Genomic DNA, 22,781 nt, shown 5'->3' with positions numbered 1-22,781 from the left:
AGGATGCAGAGGTGGAGGGGGTGCAAGGATGGGAGCCAGAAGAGAGGAGAGGCTGAGCGGAGGCATTGCTGGAGGGAGAGTCCCCCATGCCCCTTGCTCATTCCCAGCCTTCCACTCTCCTTCGCTCTGGGCCGCAGATAATCCCCAGTTCACAAACTCGCCAGGATTTGGCAAGGGCAAGAGGCCACTGAGAGAAGATTAAAATCAGCTCAGCCTTATAATCAGGGGTCATTTCCTAGAAAAAGAACTGCAGGAACTCATTAGCATATCTCATTAGCATATGCCACACACCCCCGACATCACCGGAAGTGTGTCAGAAGGCACCATCCACCCCTCAGGCCGCTTTCCCCAAAAATCTCCAGGTATTTCCTTAAAGCAGATTGAACTCAAAGCAGCTTACCCTCCTCTGGAGAGCTAGCCCTGCTTGCACGCACGCACTCGCTCGCTCGCTCGCTCACTCACTCTCACAATTCAAAAAGGAAAATAAAGCAGCAGAATGAATTCAAAGCAGCTTACCCTCCTTTAGAGTCCAACCCCACCCGGCTTGCACTCACTCACTCATTTTCTCTCTCTGTCCCTCTCTCTCATGAGTCACAAATGAAAATAAAGCAAGCAGCAGAGCAGAATGAATTTAAAGCAGCTTACGTTCCTTTGAAGCCCAGCCCCACTCGGCTTGCACTCACTCATTTTCTCTCTCTCCCTCCCTCTCTCTCACAAGTCATAAATGAAAATAAAGCAGCAGAGCCTGCTGCTAAAGACGAGGACAGCCAGGAGGAAAGGGAATCATGTGGGCGGGGCCAAAACCCACATGACCTTTTCAGATCTACTGGAATGCCGTTCCAGCGCATTCCACCTCCAAATGAGCCCTGCTTATAACAACAACAACAACAACAACATTAGATTTATATACCACCCTTCAGGACAACTTAATGCCCACCCAGAGACGTTTGCAAAGTATGTTATTATTATCCCCACAACAAAACACCCTGTGAGGTGGGTGGGGCTGAGAGAGCTCCAGAGAGCTGTGACTAGCCCAAGGTCACCCAGCTGGCTTCAAGTGGAGGAGTGAGGAATCAAACCCGGCTCTCCAGATTAGAGCCCCGCACTCTTAACCACTACGCCAAACTGGCTCTCTTAGACCTCACACCGAGCACCAAGCACGCTGCACAGCCAAAGCCCTCCCACACACACTGGGGCTGCCTGCTAAGCCAAACCCGAGTTCTTCAGGGGCATCGCTTAGATGGAGATGCTGGGGCACAAAGGGTTAAAAAAAAAAGCTGACAAAGCAGTCAGGGAACTGAGGAGAGTGGTTGTGGTCATATCTGCACAGACCAATCAGCTCCCTAGGAAAAGGAGAAGGGGGGAGAGAAGCAAAAAGAAGAAAAAAGTGTTCACACTAGCATTAATTGGGCCAGCTGCAAGTTGGCAGCAGGTTCAAAATAACATCGCAGTATGTAGTGGGGGGGGGAATCGGGAATACCATGGACTAAGAGCAGCACTGCATCCCATGACTAGCTTGCAAGTGTGAAACCTCTGCAAACATGGGATGCGAAACAGATACAAATACGCTGTAAAGTATAAGTGTGAAAGGTACCCAGATTTGCAGGGAACTTACTCCTGATTATCCACAAGACTCCCCAGATTTCAGGAGGATTGAACGCTGGCATCTAATTGTACGGGCCCCTGAACAAGCTGCCCCCAACTACTTTCCATTGTTTCCTATGGATGAAACATTTCCAAGACTTTTAAGTCTGCAGCTCCCCCCCCCCCTTACTTGGGATTCTCTGGTTTGACATTAGATCTCTGCAAGCTTATTGTCAAACCAAAGAATCTCATGGAGAATCCTTTTAGTGAACCAAAGGGGAAAGCTTGTCTACCCATGGAGTTTAAAAGGGGGCCAGTGGTGAAAGGGCTTTTTCGGAGATTGGGAAGGAAAGAAGAGAAAGGGATGGTAATCCACTCCTGTTGCTGCCTCCTCTCTGTCCTGCCAGGAGCTTGGCTCCATTCATGCCACTGCCCTCTTGCTGCTGCTTTCTTCTCGCTTGCAATGCTGCTTTGCCTCTGCTGCAGCTGCCTGTGGCAGCTGCCTTCAGCTACATAATCCAGCCCAGTGAGTGCAGGAGCCTGGATCCAATCCAGGGTTCAGGCATGCAGTCCATTTTAACAGGATTAAGCTGAATCGGCATTAATCTGGCTTTTAAACTGGTTGCTGAACCTAGATAACAAACCCCCTATTAGAAAAACAGCCAGTATCTGTTTTATATTTTTCAATAAATCTAGCATAGAGTGGCAGAAGATTCACAAACTGTGCAGTGCAAAGGATACTGACAGTTTACCTATTCCCTGCAATCTATTGTGATAGGCATCTTAGCATATCACCCTTTCAAAAACGTGAATGGCGTTGACTGAAACCTGCATGCATTAAAATCATGTAAAAGAGTAAAGGTTGCACCATGGAGATAATTTTCTAGCCTATGAAACTGGCATTGGGGAAATGAATTTATGCCATATATTCTTAGTTGTTTTACAGTGCAATCCTAAGCAGAGTTACTCCAGTCTAAGCCTACTGATTTCAGTGGGCTTAGACTGGAGTAACTCTGTTTAGGATTGCTCTGTAATTCTCTTAAGCATCTTTTTAACCAAGGATTTGACACTACATAAATCCATAGACCTCAGAAAATAACCTACTGCCATCCTACTGCCATATAATACAACCACATTCCTGCAGCCAGTTATCAGTCTGCTGCACCTCCTGTTCAACTAAGCAAAACTTTTGGAGTCTAATATGACAGAGCTTACACAAATAAGATAAAATATATTAAACCAACCAAAACAGTTTGATAGGTTATTATACAAAAATGATAAGAAAGGATCAGTGGATGGACAATGATCTTTCTCAAGCTGTTACTGATTAAGAAAATGCACTCATGAAAGAGAAAAATAGCCTCATCTATGCTTTGGATTTTCCCTGTGAAAATGGTACCGGAAATTTGTTTGAGGTTTTTTCAGAAGAACCAGTTCAGTCTATTTCTTTCTATGCAAATCAATCAAATCAAATAGTGTAATCTGTTCTTAAGATGAAATATGGCCTTTGCCAGACTGGATCTATCTCTAAATTATGTGGATTTTAAAAGTTTCTTTATTGATCTTTTAGCTACAGAAAGAAATGCAAGAATTGCATTTTATATTCTTCCTGTGGAGAATCCTTGCAGTATTAGCTGTCATTGATTTGATGCTTTTGACTTAATCAATAGAATCATAAAATGTGCCTCTTTCACGCTGTAAGACATCAAAGAAGCTGCATGTTTACCAAAGTTTTAAAATTTTGTCAATAAAATGATAACATTGTCAATACAAGACTAGTGGTGTAAATTTAAACAATACAGCAAATAGTTTATCCTTTGTAATCCAGATTTATGTCTTCTTGAAACTACTTGCATGAAACTTTTAATGGTGGGTGGGTTGGTGCACTCTCTGAATGCTTTTATCTCAACAGAGTATGATCCAATGAAATTCTTTATTGTTTAGAGCCAGCTATAGCAGCAGTTGTCTGTGCTGTATAGTGTATGTTCCTGACTCAATCTTGTCCCTTTTTCATTTGCCTGATCACTTTCCAGAGACGTCCAGCACAAGCCAGTCCCAGCATCAGTGCTGCTACTATGGATGAGATCCAATTAGCAACATATCCACAGCCCTGCTTATTCATCATAGAATATATGCTAGTAGTCAGACTAGGCTTCAACCCTGAATACTAGGGAGAGGGATCTCAAGTGTGTATATTTGTTTGTATGAGTTTCTGAAGATTTTTTCCCCAGTTTTTTCAAAGGAAAATTTGGAAATGTTGGGAAGCACTGAAAAAACTCCTATGAAATGTTTTGTCTTTTAGAATAAGCTAAGTTGAAAAACTAAATACAGAGGAGTCAGCCGTGTTAGTCTGTAGCAGCAAAATAGAAAAGAGTCCAGTAGCACCTTTAAGACTAACCAACTTTACTGTAGCATAAACTTTCGAGAATCACAGTTCTCTTCGTCAGATGCATCTGACGAAGAGAACTGTGATTCTCGAAAGCTTATGCTACAGTAAAGTTGGTTAGTCTTAAAGGTGCTACCGGACTCAAAACTAAATCCAGTTTCCTTGGAATAAAGACCTGTCAAATAACTCAGGACTTACATCTGCATAGACCTGCCTAGGATTGCTTAGGACAAAGATGTCATTCAGAAACTGTAGTATGAAGATTTTTCTGCAAGGCAATCTGCATCATAAGATAATGATAACCCTTATGTGTACTGTGAATACATTTAACGTATTTTGAAATATATACTTATGTTTTAATGTGACTGTCCACAATGAATATGTTAAAAGCTGCATTGTGATAATATACACTTGAAAAGTTATGTTTAAATTGTTGTTGCTGTTGCTGTTGTTGTTTATAGTCTGCCTTTCTCTCTGAGCTCCAAGGCGGATTACAATACTGCAGGTAAATAAGCTGTTAGCTCTTTTATGACTATATTGAGATTGTTTCTGTGCAGATAAGGGTTGCGACTGGAGACTAGCTATTTTCAGAGGGGAATGATTTTGTGGGATTCCATAGGGCACAATCTTATCGCCCATGTTCTATATAAAGCCTTTAGAAATCATTTGTAGCTTTGGAATTGGATGTCATCAATATGTGGATGACACCCAGGTCTACATTTCACTATTCAAATCCCCTAGCGATGCAGTAGAGGTCTTGAGGCGTAGCCTGACAGCTCTGGACAAATGGTTGAAAAGGAACAGACTGAAACAGAATCCAGTCAAGATAGAATTGATGCAGGTTAGGAAGTCAGAGATATTGAAGGACATTGTGCTCTCCATTTTCAGTGGGATTCAGTTGAGCCTTGCAAACTCAATCAAGACCCTAGGGGTTATCTGGCACTGCAGCTAGAGAAGCAAGTTAATGCAGCTGCAAAAAATGCTTTCTTTCAACTCAGTCTAGCCCAGGAGATGGCCCCCTATCTTGACATGGCCAGTCTGACCACCTGGATCTATATCGCATTAGACTAGGCTACTATAATTCTGTCTACATACGTCTTCCCTCAGATTCAGCTTGGAGACTCTATACCATTGTTTGGTTATTATTAGAAGGTAGGCAGAGCATGCATATTACTCCCATTCTGCAATCATTCCATTAGCTACCCATCAGTTACTGGGCTTAATTCAAGGTTTTGATTATCACATACAAAAGCCCTTCATGGCCTTGATTTCTCATATATCTGGGACCACTTCTCTCCCTATGCACAGCCATGGCAGTTTTGCTCATCTGAACAGGGCTTTCTGCAAGTGCCACCTTGCAAAGGGGCAAAATCAACAGCTGCCCATACATGTGTATTCTCTGTGGTGCCCCCCACCTTGTGGAGTGGCCCCCACCTTGTGGAGTGGCCTTCCTGAGGAGATTAGGAGAGAGCTCACTCTCCTGGATTTCTGCAAACTGTTCAAAACTGAATTATTCAGAAGAGCTTTTTATGCAGGGAGGAGGGTTGTACTGTAACAAAATAATTCAGAAAGATGCTTTGGTAAAAGTATAGGGACTGTAGACTATACTGTTGCGTACTGTCTGTTGCTTTAGATACAATAAGTTGTAGGCTCTGGCTGTTCGTTAAACCATCAGTGTTGTATTAAACCAATTGGTGCTCAGTTTTGTGGTCACTTAGGCCGATTCCACACCACCTTAGATCTCGCGTCAGTTTTTCGCCTCTGCCACGCCATTCCCTGATCAGTTCACACACATCGTCTTTGAAGTCGCCATTAAATCGTCATTGCGTCGCCCCAGCCTATTGCGCTTTTGTCACCGTTTTTTTTCTTTCAAGTAAGAACCTCCCCCCCGTTGATTTCAAATCCTCTCCTGACCCACCCCCAAATTAAGGATCAACTTTCCGCCCCGCCCTTGTCCAACCCTTTAAAAAAAAAAATTACGGTGTCGATAGGTCGACATCTCATTATATTGCTTTCATTTTCAGGTACTGCCTAGAACTCTAATAGCACAGTAGTAACTTTGATCGTTAAACCATGAATATTTATTCATTCACGGGTCAGCGAAATCAATTCTCTGATGATGGACAACACGGAATGTGCTGCCGATCTTTTTGTTGCTCCCAAGTTTGCGAAGAAATTATGAAGCTCAGCTCTGGCATCCTCCTGCAGGGCATCCTTACCAAACCCCCTTTCCCATGGATATTTCACACTTCACGCTGGCCGTTAATTATCCTGTGGTAATAGGGACAATCTGACCAATGACCATCGAGGGAGGGAACGTGTCTTCATTAAATCAAGATAATTGCACGTCGATATATCGTCCTTTTCCCCTTTTTAAAAGAAAAGAAAAGAAAAACCCAGAACTGGTTGGGTTTTCCCCGCCCCTTATCCCATCTTTTGAAATGGGGATGTGATCATTGTTTTGCGCGGTAGAGGCGCTGATTAGGGGGGTGTGAACATGGTTTTGCGTGAGAGAGCCGCTTTTAGAAGGCTGATGTGGACGACCGAGTGAGAAATGCGCCATAAGAGACTGTGCAATCATTGCACAAGAAAAACGGGAGATAAGGTAATGTGGAATCGGCCTTAGTGAAATTGAATATGAATATGAACTAATTCTGAAAGAAATATTAATTAATTAATGGAGGAATGCTCCCTCCACCCCGATTAGTCGTGTACAATTAAAGTGGCAGAGAGAATCCATACTTTAGCATTGCATAAATACTTTAGTTTGGAAAATAAAACAGTCCTCACCCACTTCTGCCTTTTCTCCTTCTCTATCTACTTGCAAAAGGTGATTGACAAGCAGTCATGTCAGTTTTGGATGTAGGAGGCTGGTCCTTGATGAGTAGAGACAAGTTTCTTGCTTTACAGTTTAGAATTTTATCATAACTATATTTTCAGGGTAATTAGCCTGCTTTCCTTTCCCACTAGGAGGTCTTGAAGGGTTGGCTCTGGATTAAAGTATGAGGTTTTCCATTGCTTCTGGATTTATCCCGAACTGGCTTTATATGCTTTATTTAAGCATGGAGAATTTGTAGGTGGTCCACAGGATTCATGAGTTCACCTGTCCATTCTCTATCCTGCAATGTATTGATAGGAAGCGGTGAGACAAAGGAACATTTTCTGTTACTTCTCTTTCACAGCTTCACCTTTTTAAAGTGCAACATTTGAACCATTTTGCTTGTGCAGTGACATGTAAGTGGAATTCCAAAAATCAGAGTAAGCTCGGGGCCATATGATCAGCTCTGTTTTGATTATCTGCTATATATGGTTAGCAATTCCAGACTGGAATTTTTGTGTGAATAGATTACTGGGTCTTTGATTATTTTATAGCATTGACATCCCTACCAGTGTTCTAGAGTCACAATTAAGTTGTACTGCCCCCTAGAAGCAATCACAGAGTAGCAAAAGAATGCTGGGTGGACTGGGAAAATATAACACTGCCAGAAGCCAGGAGTATGGACTCCATTGGGCAGCTGGATTTTTTATAAGCACAAGGTTGTTTTTTAAAATGAGTGGGAGTGGAAGGCTGGCCTCTGATTTTTTTTTACCATCAGAAGAATTATAGAAGAGGAATTGCACAAGTACTTGCATAACATCTTCTGTTGTACTGTTCATAACAGAGCCATGTACACACCTCACCTATGTCTGAGGCAACTTTCACATCTCACCACAAAGGCAGCAGCCAGTCTGCTACTGAGGTACAGCAGTAATCCCCAACCTAGTGCCCACCAATGTATCTCCTGGGGCCTGCCCCCTTCTTTCCAAAGCAGATAGCCGGTCCTGGCTTTCCTCCTTGTGGTGGCAGGCACTCCTCCTGTTCTCAAACTTCTGCAACTCAGCAGCCAGTTGCACAGGAATTTGCCCTTCTCGCCCCAATCTTCCAGTGAATTACATGACATCAGACACAGCTTCATTTCCCCAATACATTTCGTAAGAGCTGCTCTGAGTGAAGGATAGCAGGCAGGGCTAAGAGCTGAGCTGGCAGCATTCTGTTTTGGAGCAGGCAGTCTATGCAGGCTAATTCCCTCTTACATTATAACTTTGCTCCTAAAATTCTATTGTGCCAAGAAGTTCTATTTCTAACTAGAATGTTGGTCAGTGTTCCCCGTACCGCTCCTAAGACAGTGTCAACCTTTTTCAGTATAACGCTCTGTCTTCATGAACTTCCACTTGTAGCAAAAAGCAAAAAAGACAACACTGATTTAATGTGAGCTATAACATTTATGTAATATAGAAGGCACCCACAACTCCTGTACACAGTCTGTAAAGACCAAGTGAGGCAATTGCTTCTCTTCACCCTCAGGCTTTCTGTCTGCATAACGAATATTGATTTAGACAACCCATGCATGTGATCACTCTAAACTCATTAGAGATTTTTTCTGAGGCCTTAATTATATCTTCCCATACACAAATCTACAGGAGGAAAAATGTTAAGGAAAATTATCCATGGCTTGAAATCCCCAGGCAGCATACTGAGTCATCCTAGCACAAGGGATAGGTTTACTGGCCTTGAAGGAAGTCTGGCTTGAGATCTGTGGGGGAAGGAAAACCCAATAGCTTTTCTGTATTGTAAATATGATAATTTGTTGGCTGCCTGTTATCTGGATAGACATGTAGATAGGCCTGTTCTCAAATGCCCTTAATAAACTGAAGGAACATTTTCATTTACTAATGCAGTTGAGGAAATCTGTTTGGCTAAAAGTGTACACCCTGATCCAGTAATCCCCTTTTTCTCTATCAAGATTTAAGATCCTTGTGAATGGGATCAATTTTTATTTATGATGCTTCTTTGTAAAGTACCAGGCACAGAGATGGCACTATATAAATAACAACAAGAATAACAACCTATTTCATATGCAAGAGATCCAGTGTGTATCCAAAGCATCCCCACTTATTGAAGATCTCCTTTGGTTCTTACCTTTAAAAATTAAATTTAACTCGGATTTTTAAAGCTCCATATGCTCTTGTAAGTAGGGATGCCAGGCCTCCACTGGGCTGGCAACCCTGGACAATGCTCTTTGTTTAACTTCTCTTGCTGACACCATGGCACACAATGCCTGAGGCCTAAACACCTCTAGCACTCCATGAACATGTTTTTCATCTATGAAGGACAATCTAGAGAGAAACTTTTCCCTGATTTCATCAGGACTTGCCATTAGCAGAACTGAGAGGGAGCTACAACTGGAGCTGGAATGATCCCATCTGGGATTTGGACCAGCCAGGGAAGTAATAGTGGGGAGGTGTTTTAACTGTGGTTCCCAACTCCGACTTTGAAAATTCCTAGAGATTCTGGAGAGGTGCCATGGGAGAGTGGAATTTTGGGAGGGGAAGTTGCTCAACAGGGATGTGATGTCAAAGAGTCTGTCCTCTGAATCTGCCATTCCGTCCAGAGAAATTGGGTTCTGTAGGTTGGAGAACTACAGAAACTCCAGGAGATGTTCAGGACCCTGGAGGTTGGAGAACTACAGAATCTTCGGGAGACTTTCAGGACCCTGGAGGTTGGCAAAACTTTTTCCTGAGAGCCAACATGGTGTAATGGTTAGCATGCCATACTAGGATCTAGGAGACCCACGTTCAAATCCCCAGTCTGCCATGGAAGCTTGCTGGTAACTTTGGGTGAATCACACGCTAAGCTACCTCACAAGATTGTTGTGAGGATAAAACAGAGAAGAGAAAAATGATGTCCTGTCTGGAGAGAAAAGCAAGGTATAAATTAAATAAATAGATACAAAATTCCTTCCCACACTTTCTCCTCTCCAAGTGCTGCCTTCCCAAATATGCAAAATGAGTTTTAGCTCTTTCATTGTGATAAGGGAAGCTAGCATGTATAGGGGGAGAATGATCCGGCATACAGAAGAAGGTGCAGGTAAATTATGTAGAGGACTGTATGTGTCTGTGGATTTAGGGGGTCAGGCACATCAACTTCAGGGAAGTGCCTAGTAGTGTCACTAATCAGAAATGAAAGCAAGGTACTAGTAATAGACAATCCAGCTTCCATGCTGTGTTGCCATGAATTAACATACCATGCTGAAGCTGTACAATAAAACTCTATCTTATAGTGCTATGGAAGACCCACTAATACCCCCAAACCAACCCTTCCTTCCCCTATACTCTCTCCAATGGATCTGGACCTGACTTTGTGCTTACGTTCCATATGTTGACTTTATTTCTGCCTTTCAGGCTTGTAAGAAAAGCCTTGATATCCAGAACTTGTGCTAATTCTGTTCCAGTCTAGCTGTCTTTGATCACCTCCATTCTGCAAGCACTTCATCCAATTGGAAATTCATGAGTTCTAAATTTTGCCTTCTGAAAGGGGATAAATTGATTTTTTCATAGAGTACTGATCAGCTACAACTTAATTTCCATCTGAAGAACCACTGGCAATCAGTAGCTTTCTCGTTATTCTTTGTTTGTACAGATATTTTATTCTCGTCTTGTTGCATTCCACAGACTTGATCTTGTCCCTATATATTTGCTATCACTGTTAGGCGTTCAGCCATTCTGTTCTGTTCTCTGTAAGATACTTGATTTTTCTCATAAATGTCATATTCACATTTTCTTTTACCATCTACTAGATTGAACGCACCTTCTCCCCAAGCCTTTTGCTGTGGGTACTGGAGTCTTTTTTAAAGATTAGCGGCACTTTTACTTGTATCAAGATCACCATATTTACTGTCACTGTGTTCATTCCAGATGAGATGCAAGTCTTTTGTTTATCTTTAAATAATGGGCTGACATCTTTGGCTCTCAACTTCCAAAACCCAAAGCACATCACTCAAGAACCTGCCTGCTTCTATATTAGCTCCCCTGCCACAGAAATGTTCTTGTAAAATCAGTAATGCACAATACAAATGGTTGTGAATTTTTTCTGTTTGTGAGCATCCATGTGCTGAATATTAATCTGAGTAATTGAAGAAGCAATGGCTTTCATTTAGTCCTCACTGTCAATGCTGCAATGCATAGCCAGCAGCCTCATCTAAATCTACCAAACAACATCCCCTCACAGGGACTTATAGTTTGTAAGGCCAAAGGGTTATTTTGGAGAAAGCTTTTCATGGAAAAATTACAGAAAGGTTTCTCTTTGTGCCCCCTTTTAAAAGCATTTCTGGTACAATTGAATGGTGACTAGAGATGGGCACGAACAGAAAAAAAAATGAACATGATATTCGTTGTACATTGCCATCCACAAATAGGGACTCACAAACAACCACGAACATGGCCCTGTTCATGAACATTTTCATGGTTGGCTGTTCATGGGGGCCAGCAGGCTCTCCTCCAGCCATCATCCAAGTCAAGATCCCTACTGCACAACTCCCAGAAACCTTACCTGAGCAGGTAGCAGGAAAGGTACCAATAATAAATAATAGCTTGGCCCAGCCTGGCAGCAGCCCTGGAACTTGAAGGGGTAGATCCCTATCCCTCCACACACAAAGAAAATTCAAGTTCCAATGCACTCTATCAAAATGCCAACAGCAACTGTCTCTCCACTGTCTGCAAAGTCAGAGCTGGGAACCCCCCTCCCCCCTGGGCTTTGCTTCCTTGTTATAACAAATTTGGAGCTCCACACTTGAAAGGAAGACCTGCCTATCAAGCTAAACTGGGCTTAGATTGGGGTTTCCAGGGCAACAGCAGGAGTTCAGACAGAGTTCAGGCAGTCCCTGCCTCCAGTTGCCAAGGGAATTGATTGCAGGTGCCAGACTGTCTGGCTTGACGAACAGCAAGACTAACAGCAATGAACGAGGCTTGCAACGACCACCTGTTCATTTACAATGGGGCCTCACGAACAGCTTGTTCGTGAACAGCAGATTGGACTGTTCGTGGCTTTTTTTGTTTGCATTGCTGTTCGTACCCATCCCTAATGGTGACACTCACAGATGGTATGTGCTACTGTAGACAGATATCCTGATTGTATGACAGGCAATAGATCTGTGTTCTAGTAATTTTCTTTGTGCCTCTGTAGTGACTCAGATCAGGCTTACTTCCATATAATTAACAGCTCCTTGTACTTGCTGCTTAAAAACCTTTGAAGCAAACACCTCTGTTCCCTCCAACATGTCTCTAGAAGAACTGCCTTCACTGTTCATGGGTAGCCCACAGCTGCAGTTTTTGCAATAGTATCTATAATTCAGTAGAGGGTACAAGGGTTTAGACTTGCTGCATTTGTTTCTATCTTTATTCACACTCAACTGTTGCAAATAAGTAATTGTGTATTAATACTATGATACTATAATGATACTATGAGGTCATTCTCTCATTGTGACAAATTCTTAAGATGAATATGAATGCATTGTGAAGCCTTTATGTTTTAGTTATTGTCATTTTAAAAAGGAACATTTAAAAGTAATGCTGTCAATAGCATCCACATGGAAAGAGTTCTGTGATTTACATAATGATTCTCTCATCTCCTTGAGTGCTATTATTGCTTTGCCCCATTAGTGGGACAGCAGACCACCTCCTGGTGTGAGCTTTGAGGCAAAGGGTGATGGTGATGTCACAGTGTCAGCCAATACTGTGGAAATAGTTTCCAGATTATCGACTGACACACTGATCTCACATTTCAGCCAGACAGGATGTTGATGCATTGCATGACATCATTTCCACCTTCCCACTGTTCTCCTGCTAGCCAAGCAAGAAGGGGAGACGGGATAGTCAGCAGTCAAATGGCATGCCTGTCCTGTTATCATCTTGTTGCCCTGAGTCCTAATTTAGAAGAAAGACGGTCTGTAAATGCTGTAAATAATAAGTAAGCATAGATTTTGCTACTATATGAAGTGATGATTGCCAGTTTAGTTCTGTTAATGTGCAATGAGTTGTTTGTAACATTTTGCCACCCTGGACAGAAATGCACATTTCCCAATCATGTGAAAAGATACAGCCAAATTGACCAATGAGCATTGGATCAACATTAGGAGGTCAATGTAGCTACACATCTGCATCAGCTGCAAGTGTGTAACCTACTCCCTTTTGTGTATTTTCTGATTTGTTTAACCAGAATAATTAGACAAAACACTACACTGGTAACAAAAATAGTGATATTTGACTCCAGGAGGGCTGGAAAATAGGGTTGCCAACTCCACCCCCAGCCCATGCTTCCTGGTGCCACTCAACTGGGAGAAGGGCAGGCAGCAAGGCTACATGCCAATGTCACTCCACACATGCCTTTAAGTGATGTCATTATATCACCAGGTGAAGCCCTAGTATTTGGGCAAAATCCATAGAGTTTTGCTTAAATACTAGAGTGGTTCCAACAGGCTCAGCAACATGATGATGTCACTTCTGGGAGTGATGTCAGAGAGTCATCAGCGATGTGAAGATATCGCCAATGAGCATGCTAACACCCAGTATGCCCCCCCCCGCCTCTCTAGCAACCCTAATGGGAATTGAGAGGCAAGGTATATCACTGTGCAATTCAAATTGTACTTAATAATACTATATTACTATAAAATATTTTGCGATAGATACATTCACAGTTGCACAGAAATAACTGTTCATAGTGACTTTTTTTTAATGAGCTGTTGAGGCCTAAAAAAAATGTAACCATCTAAAATGTCTGTCTTGTGTGAAGGAACTAGCACTGAAATGCGGTGGAGAAGATTAAAAAATAAAATATCAGGTGGTCTCCAGAGTTCATCTCAAGTAACAGAATCATACTGGTTTAAATTAAAATGGAAATGTATAAAGGAATTTGATTTTCAGAAGCCAAATGGTTAATACAGAAACACAGCTACAAAAATAGTCCGTGTGTATACGTATGCCTATACTTTTGTCACTAGGAACTGCAACATTTCAGTAGGGGTCTGCAGGAGAACTTCTGGGTGGGTTGTGGCTTGGCCTTATACAACACATTAACTTCAAGGTATGAGGTGATTATTATTAATGTGGGTGAGAACTGTTGAGGAGAAATTACAACTTCAAGGGTTTAAGCCTTTAACCCAACAGTATCTTGGGCTTTGGGGAGCATGAGGAATAATTAAACAACGAATATGGGATACAGTCCTTCAAGCTGATAGGGCATGGGCCCAGTCTTCTCTAGTGGCTTGAACCTGTGCCAAAAAATTATATAGCCTAATTTTCAGTTTTGAATCTTATTTTATTTATGTCTTAACTTGATACCTTCACCAAAACATTTGTAAAAAATATACTGCGTGCCACCAGTGTTTTAATCTAATCTATACTCTTAATTTCTTAAATAAATATGTCTCTTGTCATTTAGCAAGAGCTGTTGTTGTTTCAGTCTTGATACTCTCGTCCTGGAGCTGAAAGAAAACAAATGATGTAGCCTCTCGCAATTCAAATTTGAGCTGAACTTGAAGGAAAGAAGCTAGATGGACAGAGAAGGCAGGTTGCTTTGGTTGGGAGGCAGTGGAAAGAAAAAACAAGGGCAACTGGGAAAGGCGGGTGCAGGCGGTATGTGTACGGGGAAGGTTCGAGCTACAGCCACTGGGCTCCCTTCCTGCCCAAACACTACCAGTGCCTGCCTTCCCTGACCTCCCCTCCCTACCCTCACCTTATTAGAACATAGTCTAAAACATTATTTTCCCCATACCACTGACAACTAGTCAGCACATCAGCAGTCATCTGCTCAGTAGGGCAGTAGAACAGCTTGACTATGTTTTCCTTCTGTAGTTTCTTCACCCTGTGGTGCTTTATGTCAATATGCTTGTGCTGATTCATTTTCTTGCTGTGAAAACTTGATTCAGGCTTGGTTGTCCTCATAGACTGGCATAGGCTTTGGAATATCTATGCCAAGATCTGTGAATAGTCAAAGTAGCCGTTCTACTATTTGATAACTCAGTGATGCTGATAGGTATTCAGCTTCCATAGTAGAAATTGCAATCTTGACTTGCTTCTTGCTGGACCAGCTTACGATTCAATCACTGAAGAAGAATAGCTGTCCACTAGTAGAGGCCTTATCCTTTCAGTCTCCTCCCTAGTCAGCTTCAGTTGTCAGGGTTGCTCTTTGAAGAGTAACCTATAAAGATTCCTTCTGCTTCTCTGTCTTTTAATTTGTTTTCTTCTCTTTTGGGATGTAGGCATAAGCTTTGCTCCCAAAGACTCTCAGATGTTTTATGCTAGGCTTGTAGCCTTGCTAAAGCTCACAAGGTGCAGTCTGTGTTGTTTTTGTGGGTAGCCCATTCTGTATGTATGTGGCAGCCATCACGGCTTCTCCCCCAAATGTGTGTGGAAGTGATGCATTGGAAAGCATGCATCTTACTATATCCAGAAGACTTCTATTTTTCCTTCCTGCCACTCTATTCTGCTGAGGTGAGTACACCATGGTGATCTGGTTTTGGATGCCTTCCTCTCTCAGGAACTGCTGTGTATCATGGCACACATATTCACCTCCATTATCACTGCGCACAACCTGTGGTTTTCTGCCAGATTTGTTGTTCTATGCACTGTAAATAAACTTACATTTATTTACTCAATGGCATTTGTTTAGTGAAGTATCCTTGAAATTGACTGTAATATCACACTATGTAGTCCATCTTTAGTTTCAATGAGAAAGGTGGACTATAAATGACTAAATAAATAGTCTGATGTGGTAGAATGGGTAGTACTTCATGTAATGGAGGGGCACGATTGTAATAAAAACTCCCAGCAAATATTAAACATAACAACATACCGCGGAAAGGTTTTATCTTAGTCTTTTGCATGCTGTGCTGACTTTCCATTTAAAGGGAATTATTAATCCATAGAAACATTGAAAACTGTAAGTTCTCACCTGTAGTCTAAAGTGGTACAGTCCATATACGCCATAAGTCAGTTGTGATGCCACATATTTTGAATATACTTTTCTGTTGTTGTTTAAATTTTGCCTTTTGTATAAGTTTCTATGCACTTTCTATTGCTATTTGTATTTTTATTTTCAAATAATTTTTAAAAAAATCTTTAAAAAATAAAAATGAAGTGGTACATGTCTAGAACAGGTCTTAGCTAGTGCCCATCACCCTACCGTGCAGCAAAGAAAACAGCTTTTTTGCCATTTGGTGTCCGTATGGCATGGATGAAAGATGCAGGAAATGTGTTCATTTCAATCATTAGCATTCTCAGGTGTGTACAGTAGACACTGCTGCTTTTGAACCCATCTCTGGAAGAAACACTAAAGAGGAAGAGCATAACCCACTGAGATTATCATTTCTTGGAGCCTTGTGAAAGAAAAAAAGAAAAGCAAACCTGAATAGCAGAAAGCACATTATTCATATTCAATAATCAAGGCAGGCAGTTTGTGACCCAGTAGCTTTCCTGTCAAGCGCAAGACTTCAGAGATCTATATACGTACAGGCAAGCATTTCAGTTTAGAGGCAAATTAACAAACCCTCCTCTGGCTATTTGCATAATATTAATTTTAGAATGTGTCATCATTTGGCAAAGCTTCATGATTTGAACAGTTCCTTTGCAACTTTATCCAATTTTTATCTTTTGTAAATATAGACTTTGTTAACAATGTAGGTGCAGTATTCTTTGAGAGAAAATGTTATTTTTCCCCTTCCTCTTTGTCTCAAGGATTATCCTCATTAGGGTATGCACAGCATTACCCAGAACACCATTTCCTAACTATATATTTTCTTTATTGTCATTGCTCAGATCCCTATGTGAAAATTCACCTGATGCAGAATGGCAAACGGCTGAAGAAAAAGAAGACAACAATTAAGAAGAATACTCTTAATCCCTATTACAATGAATCTTTCAGCTTTGAAGTACCATTCGAGCAAATCCAGGTAACATCAAACACTGCTGTCCTGCCTCACCTTGGAACACCATTGCTCAGCTCTCATACATATTTAACAGGAACTATGCTAATTATCAGGTGTGCAGGTGTGCACACCTTCATTAGTACCTATGCACCAATCCAGCCCTTCATAAATGAGCATGAATACTTGAAGAGGGAAACAGTAAAATATACAATAGTTAGGAAGCATCAATTTTTCAGCAAAAAATAGATAAGTGACATTTTATATTCTGCAGCATTGTATTCTAAATGGGAAACACACTGATAGGGAAACAGATTTATTGACTGTGGGTCTGCAGTCATAAGGAAATTAGTCTTGACCTTTACCTTTTTTTGCATTAATTATTTAATTTCTCTCATTGCATATTAAGGACAGAGAAGTAGTGGGTGTGCTTCTTTCATCAAGCTATACAGCTACATCTGTTTTTATAAATATAAACTAAATATCTTTGAGAATAGATAATCTAAAAGAGAGAAGGCTTAAATATTTCAGTTTTCACATCTCAAAGCAGGGTTCAGCTAGAACAGAACTTTATAAGACTCAATGCAGTACTAGAATTGAAGCAGCCTTACTAATGTTCTTCAGGTAGATACATCAACTCATACCTAGTGTAACATCTTGGTAGTGTTATTAAGAATAGAGTTGACTACACATGCACCTTCCAAAACCAAGGTAAGAGATACAAAGTCTGTATATGCTCAGGTGCAATCTCATGGATGATAAGGTAAAGGTAGTCCCCTGTGCAAGCACTGAGTCATTGCTGACCCATGGGGGGGATGTCATATCACATTTTCTTGGCAAACTTTTTACAGGGTGGTTTGCCATTGCCTTCCCCAGTCATCTATGCTTTGCCCCCAGGAAACTGGGGGTAAAGTGATGGATGGTATTTGAGGTGACATTATGAAAGGGACTGAGAGAAGGGGTTTATTTATTTTATTACTTGTTTGTTTTATTTATGTCGTGTATCGTCCACCTTTCTCACTGAGATTAAAGGCAGATTACATAGTGTGAGATTAGTACAATCACTATCAAGGACATTTCTATACAGTATCAAGGTCATTTCCATACACAGTCAAGGACATTTCCATAAACAATAACATAGGGTAAACAGATACAAGTTTGCAAAGACGTATTATTAGCAAGGATCCAATACACAGTTGAAGAAATTCTGAAACAGATCATAATCACTTCTAGGACTGACACTGGACAACATGAAGCACAGGTAGTACATAGGAGCACATATTTAAAGCAACAGATAATATGTAAGGCAACATAGTGAGAAGTCTAAGGTCCCTAACTCATTAGCGAAGCATTTGAGACCCCTCCCTACAATACAGCCCTCCTATCTGAGTAAAAAGCCTTTTTGAATAATTCTGTTTTGCAACTTTGAATGTATTTAGATGGCAACTTTGAATGTATTTAGAATGGTTTAGATAATAAATTAGATAATTTATTCGTTTTTTCTAATTTATTGTATAATAAATGCAAAAATAATACAATAAAATACAATACTCCAATACTGGGGGACATACTAAGATTTATAAATCTCAGAGTCACTGCTTCAATACAATGCAGCAAGCTGAAATTGACAGCGACAGGAAACTGAAATTCAGGGTTATGTTGTTACTCTGATGGGGATGCTAACAGGGCTGGAAATGACATTATATTCTTGATGTGCATCTGCATGGTAAGAGGAGTTCTTGATCGGAATAGAATTTTGGGTTATTGTCCTGCAAACACCAGGCTTGGTATGAAGGAATACCTGAGAGCTATACTACATGAGACGAATTACACGAGGATGTTCAAGTGAAAGGAGACGCAATGTTAGCCAGGAAGCATAGTTTGAATTTCACCTCTCTTTACAGTGCCGGTTAGATTGCTTCTCAGAGGGTGTGTTAATAATTGACAGAGCCTTTGGGAAGAGGAAATTAACAAACCCTCTGAAGAGCGATCTTTGCCCACTCTGTAGAGACATGAAATTCAAACTGCACTTCCTAGCTAACATTGTGACTTCCTTCACTTGAGTGTCCTCATGTAATTCATCTTGTGTGGTTTAGCTCTGAGTCAAAACATGAAAGGAAACAGAGCTAGCTGCAGAGGATCCAGGCATTATGAATAGGGAAGAAAGAAATGGGTAGTAGATCCCCCTACCTTCTCACAAGCCTAGTCATTGCCTTGAGAGCTAGAAATATGCTTTTTTTTTACTTACGAATTTAGGCATTTTTCTAAGGAATTTGATGAACCACTAGTTTATGCACAGGAAACTAAACTCTATAATTCATTGTATAATTGGGACTATGAAAAAAACCAATTTCTCTATGAGCAACTTATTCTTTGTTCTTTCTTATTTTCCGGTATTGGTAAACCATTAGATGTAATGGTTAAATTTAAATCTTGTCTTCAACATGAACTTGTGCTAATACTGTCCCTAGCATGTGATGAGTCCTAGGGCATTAGTCACCTTTCCAAAAAGCTATGCTCTTGCAATCAGATCAGGTTCTAGAGAGCAAGAAGTCTACTGAGGCATTCTGCACTCAGGTACCTTTAGTGAAAGGCAAGACACTGTATGAAGAGAGTACAGTTCCATGTATTGGTCTAGGCATGGGATCACATTTTTAAAAAACGTAAATGAGAGACCCAATTCTCCAGTTTATCACTTGACTTGCTGTAGCTCCCGTGATCATCATGGCCATTTCAAGGTCTCATGCATGAAGTTTACTTGTTTCATCTCTTTATTTGATCTTTTCTCATCTTGTTTCAGAAAGTGCAAGTTGTTGTGACTGTTTTGGACTATGACAAGATTGGCAAGAACGATGCCATTGGCAAAGTGTTTGTGGGCTACAACAGCACTGGTGCAGAGCTGCGACATTGGTCAGATATGTTGGCCAACCCAAGACGACCTATTGCACAATGGCACACCTTACAGCAAGAAGAAGAGGTAGACGCTATGCTTGCAGTCAAGAAGTAGATGGAAAATGAAATGAGAGAAAAAGCCTTTCTGCATTTACCCATATAGTGCTCTTTAGCCAGTATCTGTAAATACCTCAGTAATATGGGTCCTTTTCTTTCCAGCCATGCATCCCTAACACTGATCAGTGGTACTTCAAATCTCATTTTAATTTGCACAATTTTAAATGTAGAAAGCCCTGTGTGGCCCTCCATCACTATTGCCCTCAGATCTACTCTTCTTTTAAGCAATATGTGTAGATAGAGCATGACAGAAATTATTTATTGTATCACACAGTTGTACATACCAGTATGCTCAAAATTTATTTCTAGTCTGTTTATTTGTATGTTGTAAGCGTTTCCTAATCTGTGTATATCTAGATGTTTTTAATAAGATGTTCTATTTTAAATTATGTAAATTGACTGAGATATAGGAGAGCTGATAATATATTATAGGGTAATTATCGTATCGTCTGCATTCCAGCAAAAATTCCAACTTGTAAGGCACTAGTAGTGTTACACTGACATCTTAAAGGACAACTTAAATCTGAGCGTTCAAGTGAACCATTAAAATATCGAGATATGCTCACACAGTGCTCCTTGAAGGGGCAAATCCCATTAGTAGACTTTTCTCGTGGGCAACTTAGCATGATCTGAGCAGCTCCATAGCTGGCCTCAAGGAAGCGTAGCCAAAAGCCAGTAGACCATTTTTTTCCTGTATATATATATTTATATACAAACAAACTGAAATCATGGCTTTACACTTAGAAATCGAGGGTACAATTCCTTTCAGGGAAAAGGAGCTTGAATGATTTCACATGGAACATACAAATTTGGGGGGGAGGGGGATGTTAACCATGGTGGTGATGGGAAATGCAGTAGTAGTAAACCCCTACACCTAACCATGGCAATCGCATACCTAAAACCCAGTAGCTCTCCGTTATCATGTTTATACAAAATTTGCATACTGTGAATCCCATTTGTGATTTCACGTTCTCTGATTCTAATGAGTTTGCACATTAGACTTTGTAACAAAATATTTTATTATACTAAGCCAGATGAGAAGGAATGCAGAATATTTTTTAAAAAAAATCACAGCAGTGTGTGTTTATTATACAAAAGTAGTTTCATGGTGACAAGACAGTATTGTGAACTCCCATCAAAAGATTACAAAAATTTAGCCATATTTCTGAATGCACTTCAAAGCAAGCCAAAAGATTACAGCTAGTGACCTTTTATATACTATTTATACTTAATAAGTTTTAATTTGTCCTTTAAAAAAAGTGAAACAAAACAAAGAACAAGTTCTAGCAAACTGAAGCAACCTCTTATGTACACTAGATGCTCATTTCAGGAGGAGTTTTTAAATGTTTTCAATGTTATTATGTAGTAAATGGCACTATTATGAAGCTATTAGTCATTCCATAAGCGTCTTAAAAGACTGCTCTGTGTATCACTGTGACTGCCGTGTGTGCTTAGAAACTGTAGTTCTCTCAGTGGATAGCAATCAATTTATTCTGTAGTGATATTGTAAAAAATACTGCCATTCCCTTCTACTGCACTGCCGAAGGAGTGCATAGCACAAACAGTTCTCATAACTACGGACCAATTCAGAACTGAAGAGCTATGCACAGGACAAGGGCATCATACAGACTGGATTGACCACACAGCATTTTGTCAACACTGTGCAATATTCCACATAGTCTCCCTCTATTCCATCCTCCCTCATTTTAGATGGTAGATCTTCAATGACACCATTTCATTGGGTCATGTTGCGGGCATTACTTTTTAATTCTGGACTCTTCTTTGGAAACAACTCTCTATTTGTTTATTTATTTATTTATTTATTTATTTATTTGCCAGACTGTGAATACATTTAAATATTTTTGAAGTACTTCTCTCTCTCTCTGTATCACTCAATACTAAAAAAAATATACAGGAAAGCATTTTTAAAAAGCACTCTTGGGTGGAAAGTGTGAGATTTTCCTGAGGACATAACTCTTGATGCATTTTTTTAAAAACCTGAAAGATATCACTAACATCATTTGAATGATAAAATCCCCCTTCCTCAGGGCTGTGGGACCAAAACATACACTTAAGAATGAGATAATTTAATTCACACGCCACAAATGGAGTTTGTGACAGCATAATTCCCATTCTACATAGCTTCCCAGAAAACAGAGAATAAGCGATAGCAACATCTATCACTCTGAACCTTTAGATTTTCTGTATAAAACAGAAAAAGGCACAGTCAAGTCAGATAAGATGAGATGTACATAGGAAAATTTCAACAGGAATATTTTTATAATCTTAAACTCTAAAGGACCAAATCCCACCAAAGACAAAAGCTAACAATGCAATCCTATGCTAAGTTACTCCAGTCTGGAGTCTGGACCCATTGAAATGAACTGGAATAAGTTGGCAAAGAATTGTGCTGCAAATAAGAAGAGAGAGCTTTTGCTCCACTGTAACTTACTTTATGTTGTTCATCATAGCAGGGATTTTTAAAAAATGTTGAAATTTACGGGCTCAAACTGCCAGAACTGATTCATTGTGTTGAGGTGTTCTTATTGCATTTTTTGCTACACTGCCAGACTGAATGTCACCACAGAAATGGTTGGTAATGTACTATCGTTCTCAGCAGAGAGCAGACCTGCTATTTGACCAAGATGACATTTTCATCCTCAAAGAAGCCACATGTACCTTTCTGACAAAGCTGTGTAAAGTATTAGAATCTGATGCTGTAGAAAGATCCTAGTTGCCTTTGTGTATATTTACTGCCTGCTTGAGTGTTTCTATGTGTGGGTTTTCTCTGTAACTTGTAGAAACGTTCGGGGTGTTCTATCCTGCCATATTGCTCGTGGCCCGCGAGCTGACAAGTTTAGCTGTATTTTAAATTCAGTTTTGATGAGGTGGTTTATATTTTGTTTCACTTTTGTGTAGTGAATCCCACGGTAGAGTTTTCCAGGTGTTGTTAAAATAAAACATACATAATACACAGATATTCAATAAAAATGTTTTATTTCCTGTTGATGCCTTGACTATTTCAGGTTTTTCTTTCCAAAGTTTGAAACTTATTAGACACAGGG

General features: G+C 40.4%; 1 protein-coding gene across 1 annotated transcript in view; it reads left to right on the top strand.

Annotated features, from left to right (window-relative positions):
- The window catches only part of SYT1 (synaptotagmin 1), a 200,512-nt gene extending 180,798 nt beyond the window's left edge, over window positions 1-19,714 (top strand). The window contains exons 7-8 of the mRNA XM_054988878.1: window positions 16,601-16,734; window positions 19,508-19,714. Of these exons, the coding sequence (XP_054844853.1) occupies window positions 16,601-16,734; window positions 19,508-19,714 (341 nt within the window). The remainder of the gene's footprint in view (window positions 1-16,600; window positions 16,735-19,507) is intronic.
- Window positions 19,715-22,781: the final 3,067 nt, after the last annotated feature.

This window comes from Eublepharis macularius, chromosome 9, assembly GCF_028583425.1.
Source record: "Eublepharis macularius isolate TG4126 chromosome 9, MPM_Emac_v1.0, whole genome shotgun sequence".
NCBI lineage: Eukaryota > Metazoa > Chordata > Lepidosauria > Squamata > Eublepharidae > Eublepharis > Eublepharis macularius.
Note: the sequence above shows the minus strand (reverse complement) of the source record. Positions and strands in the feature narration are given on the sequence as shown.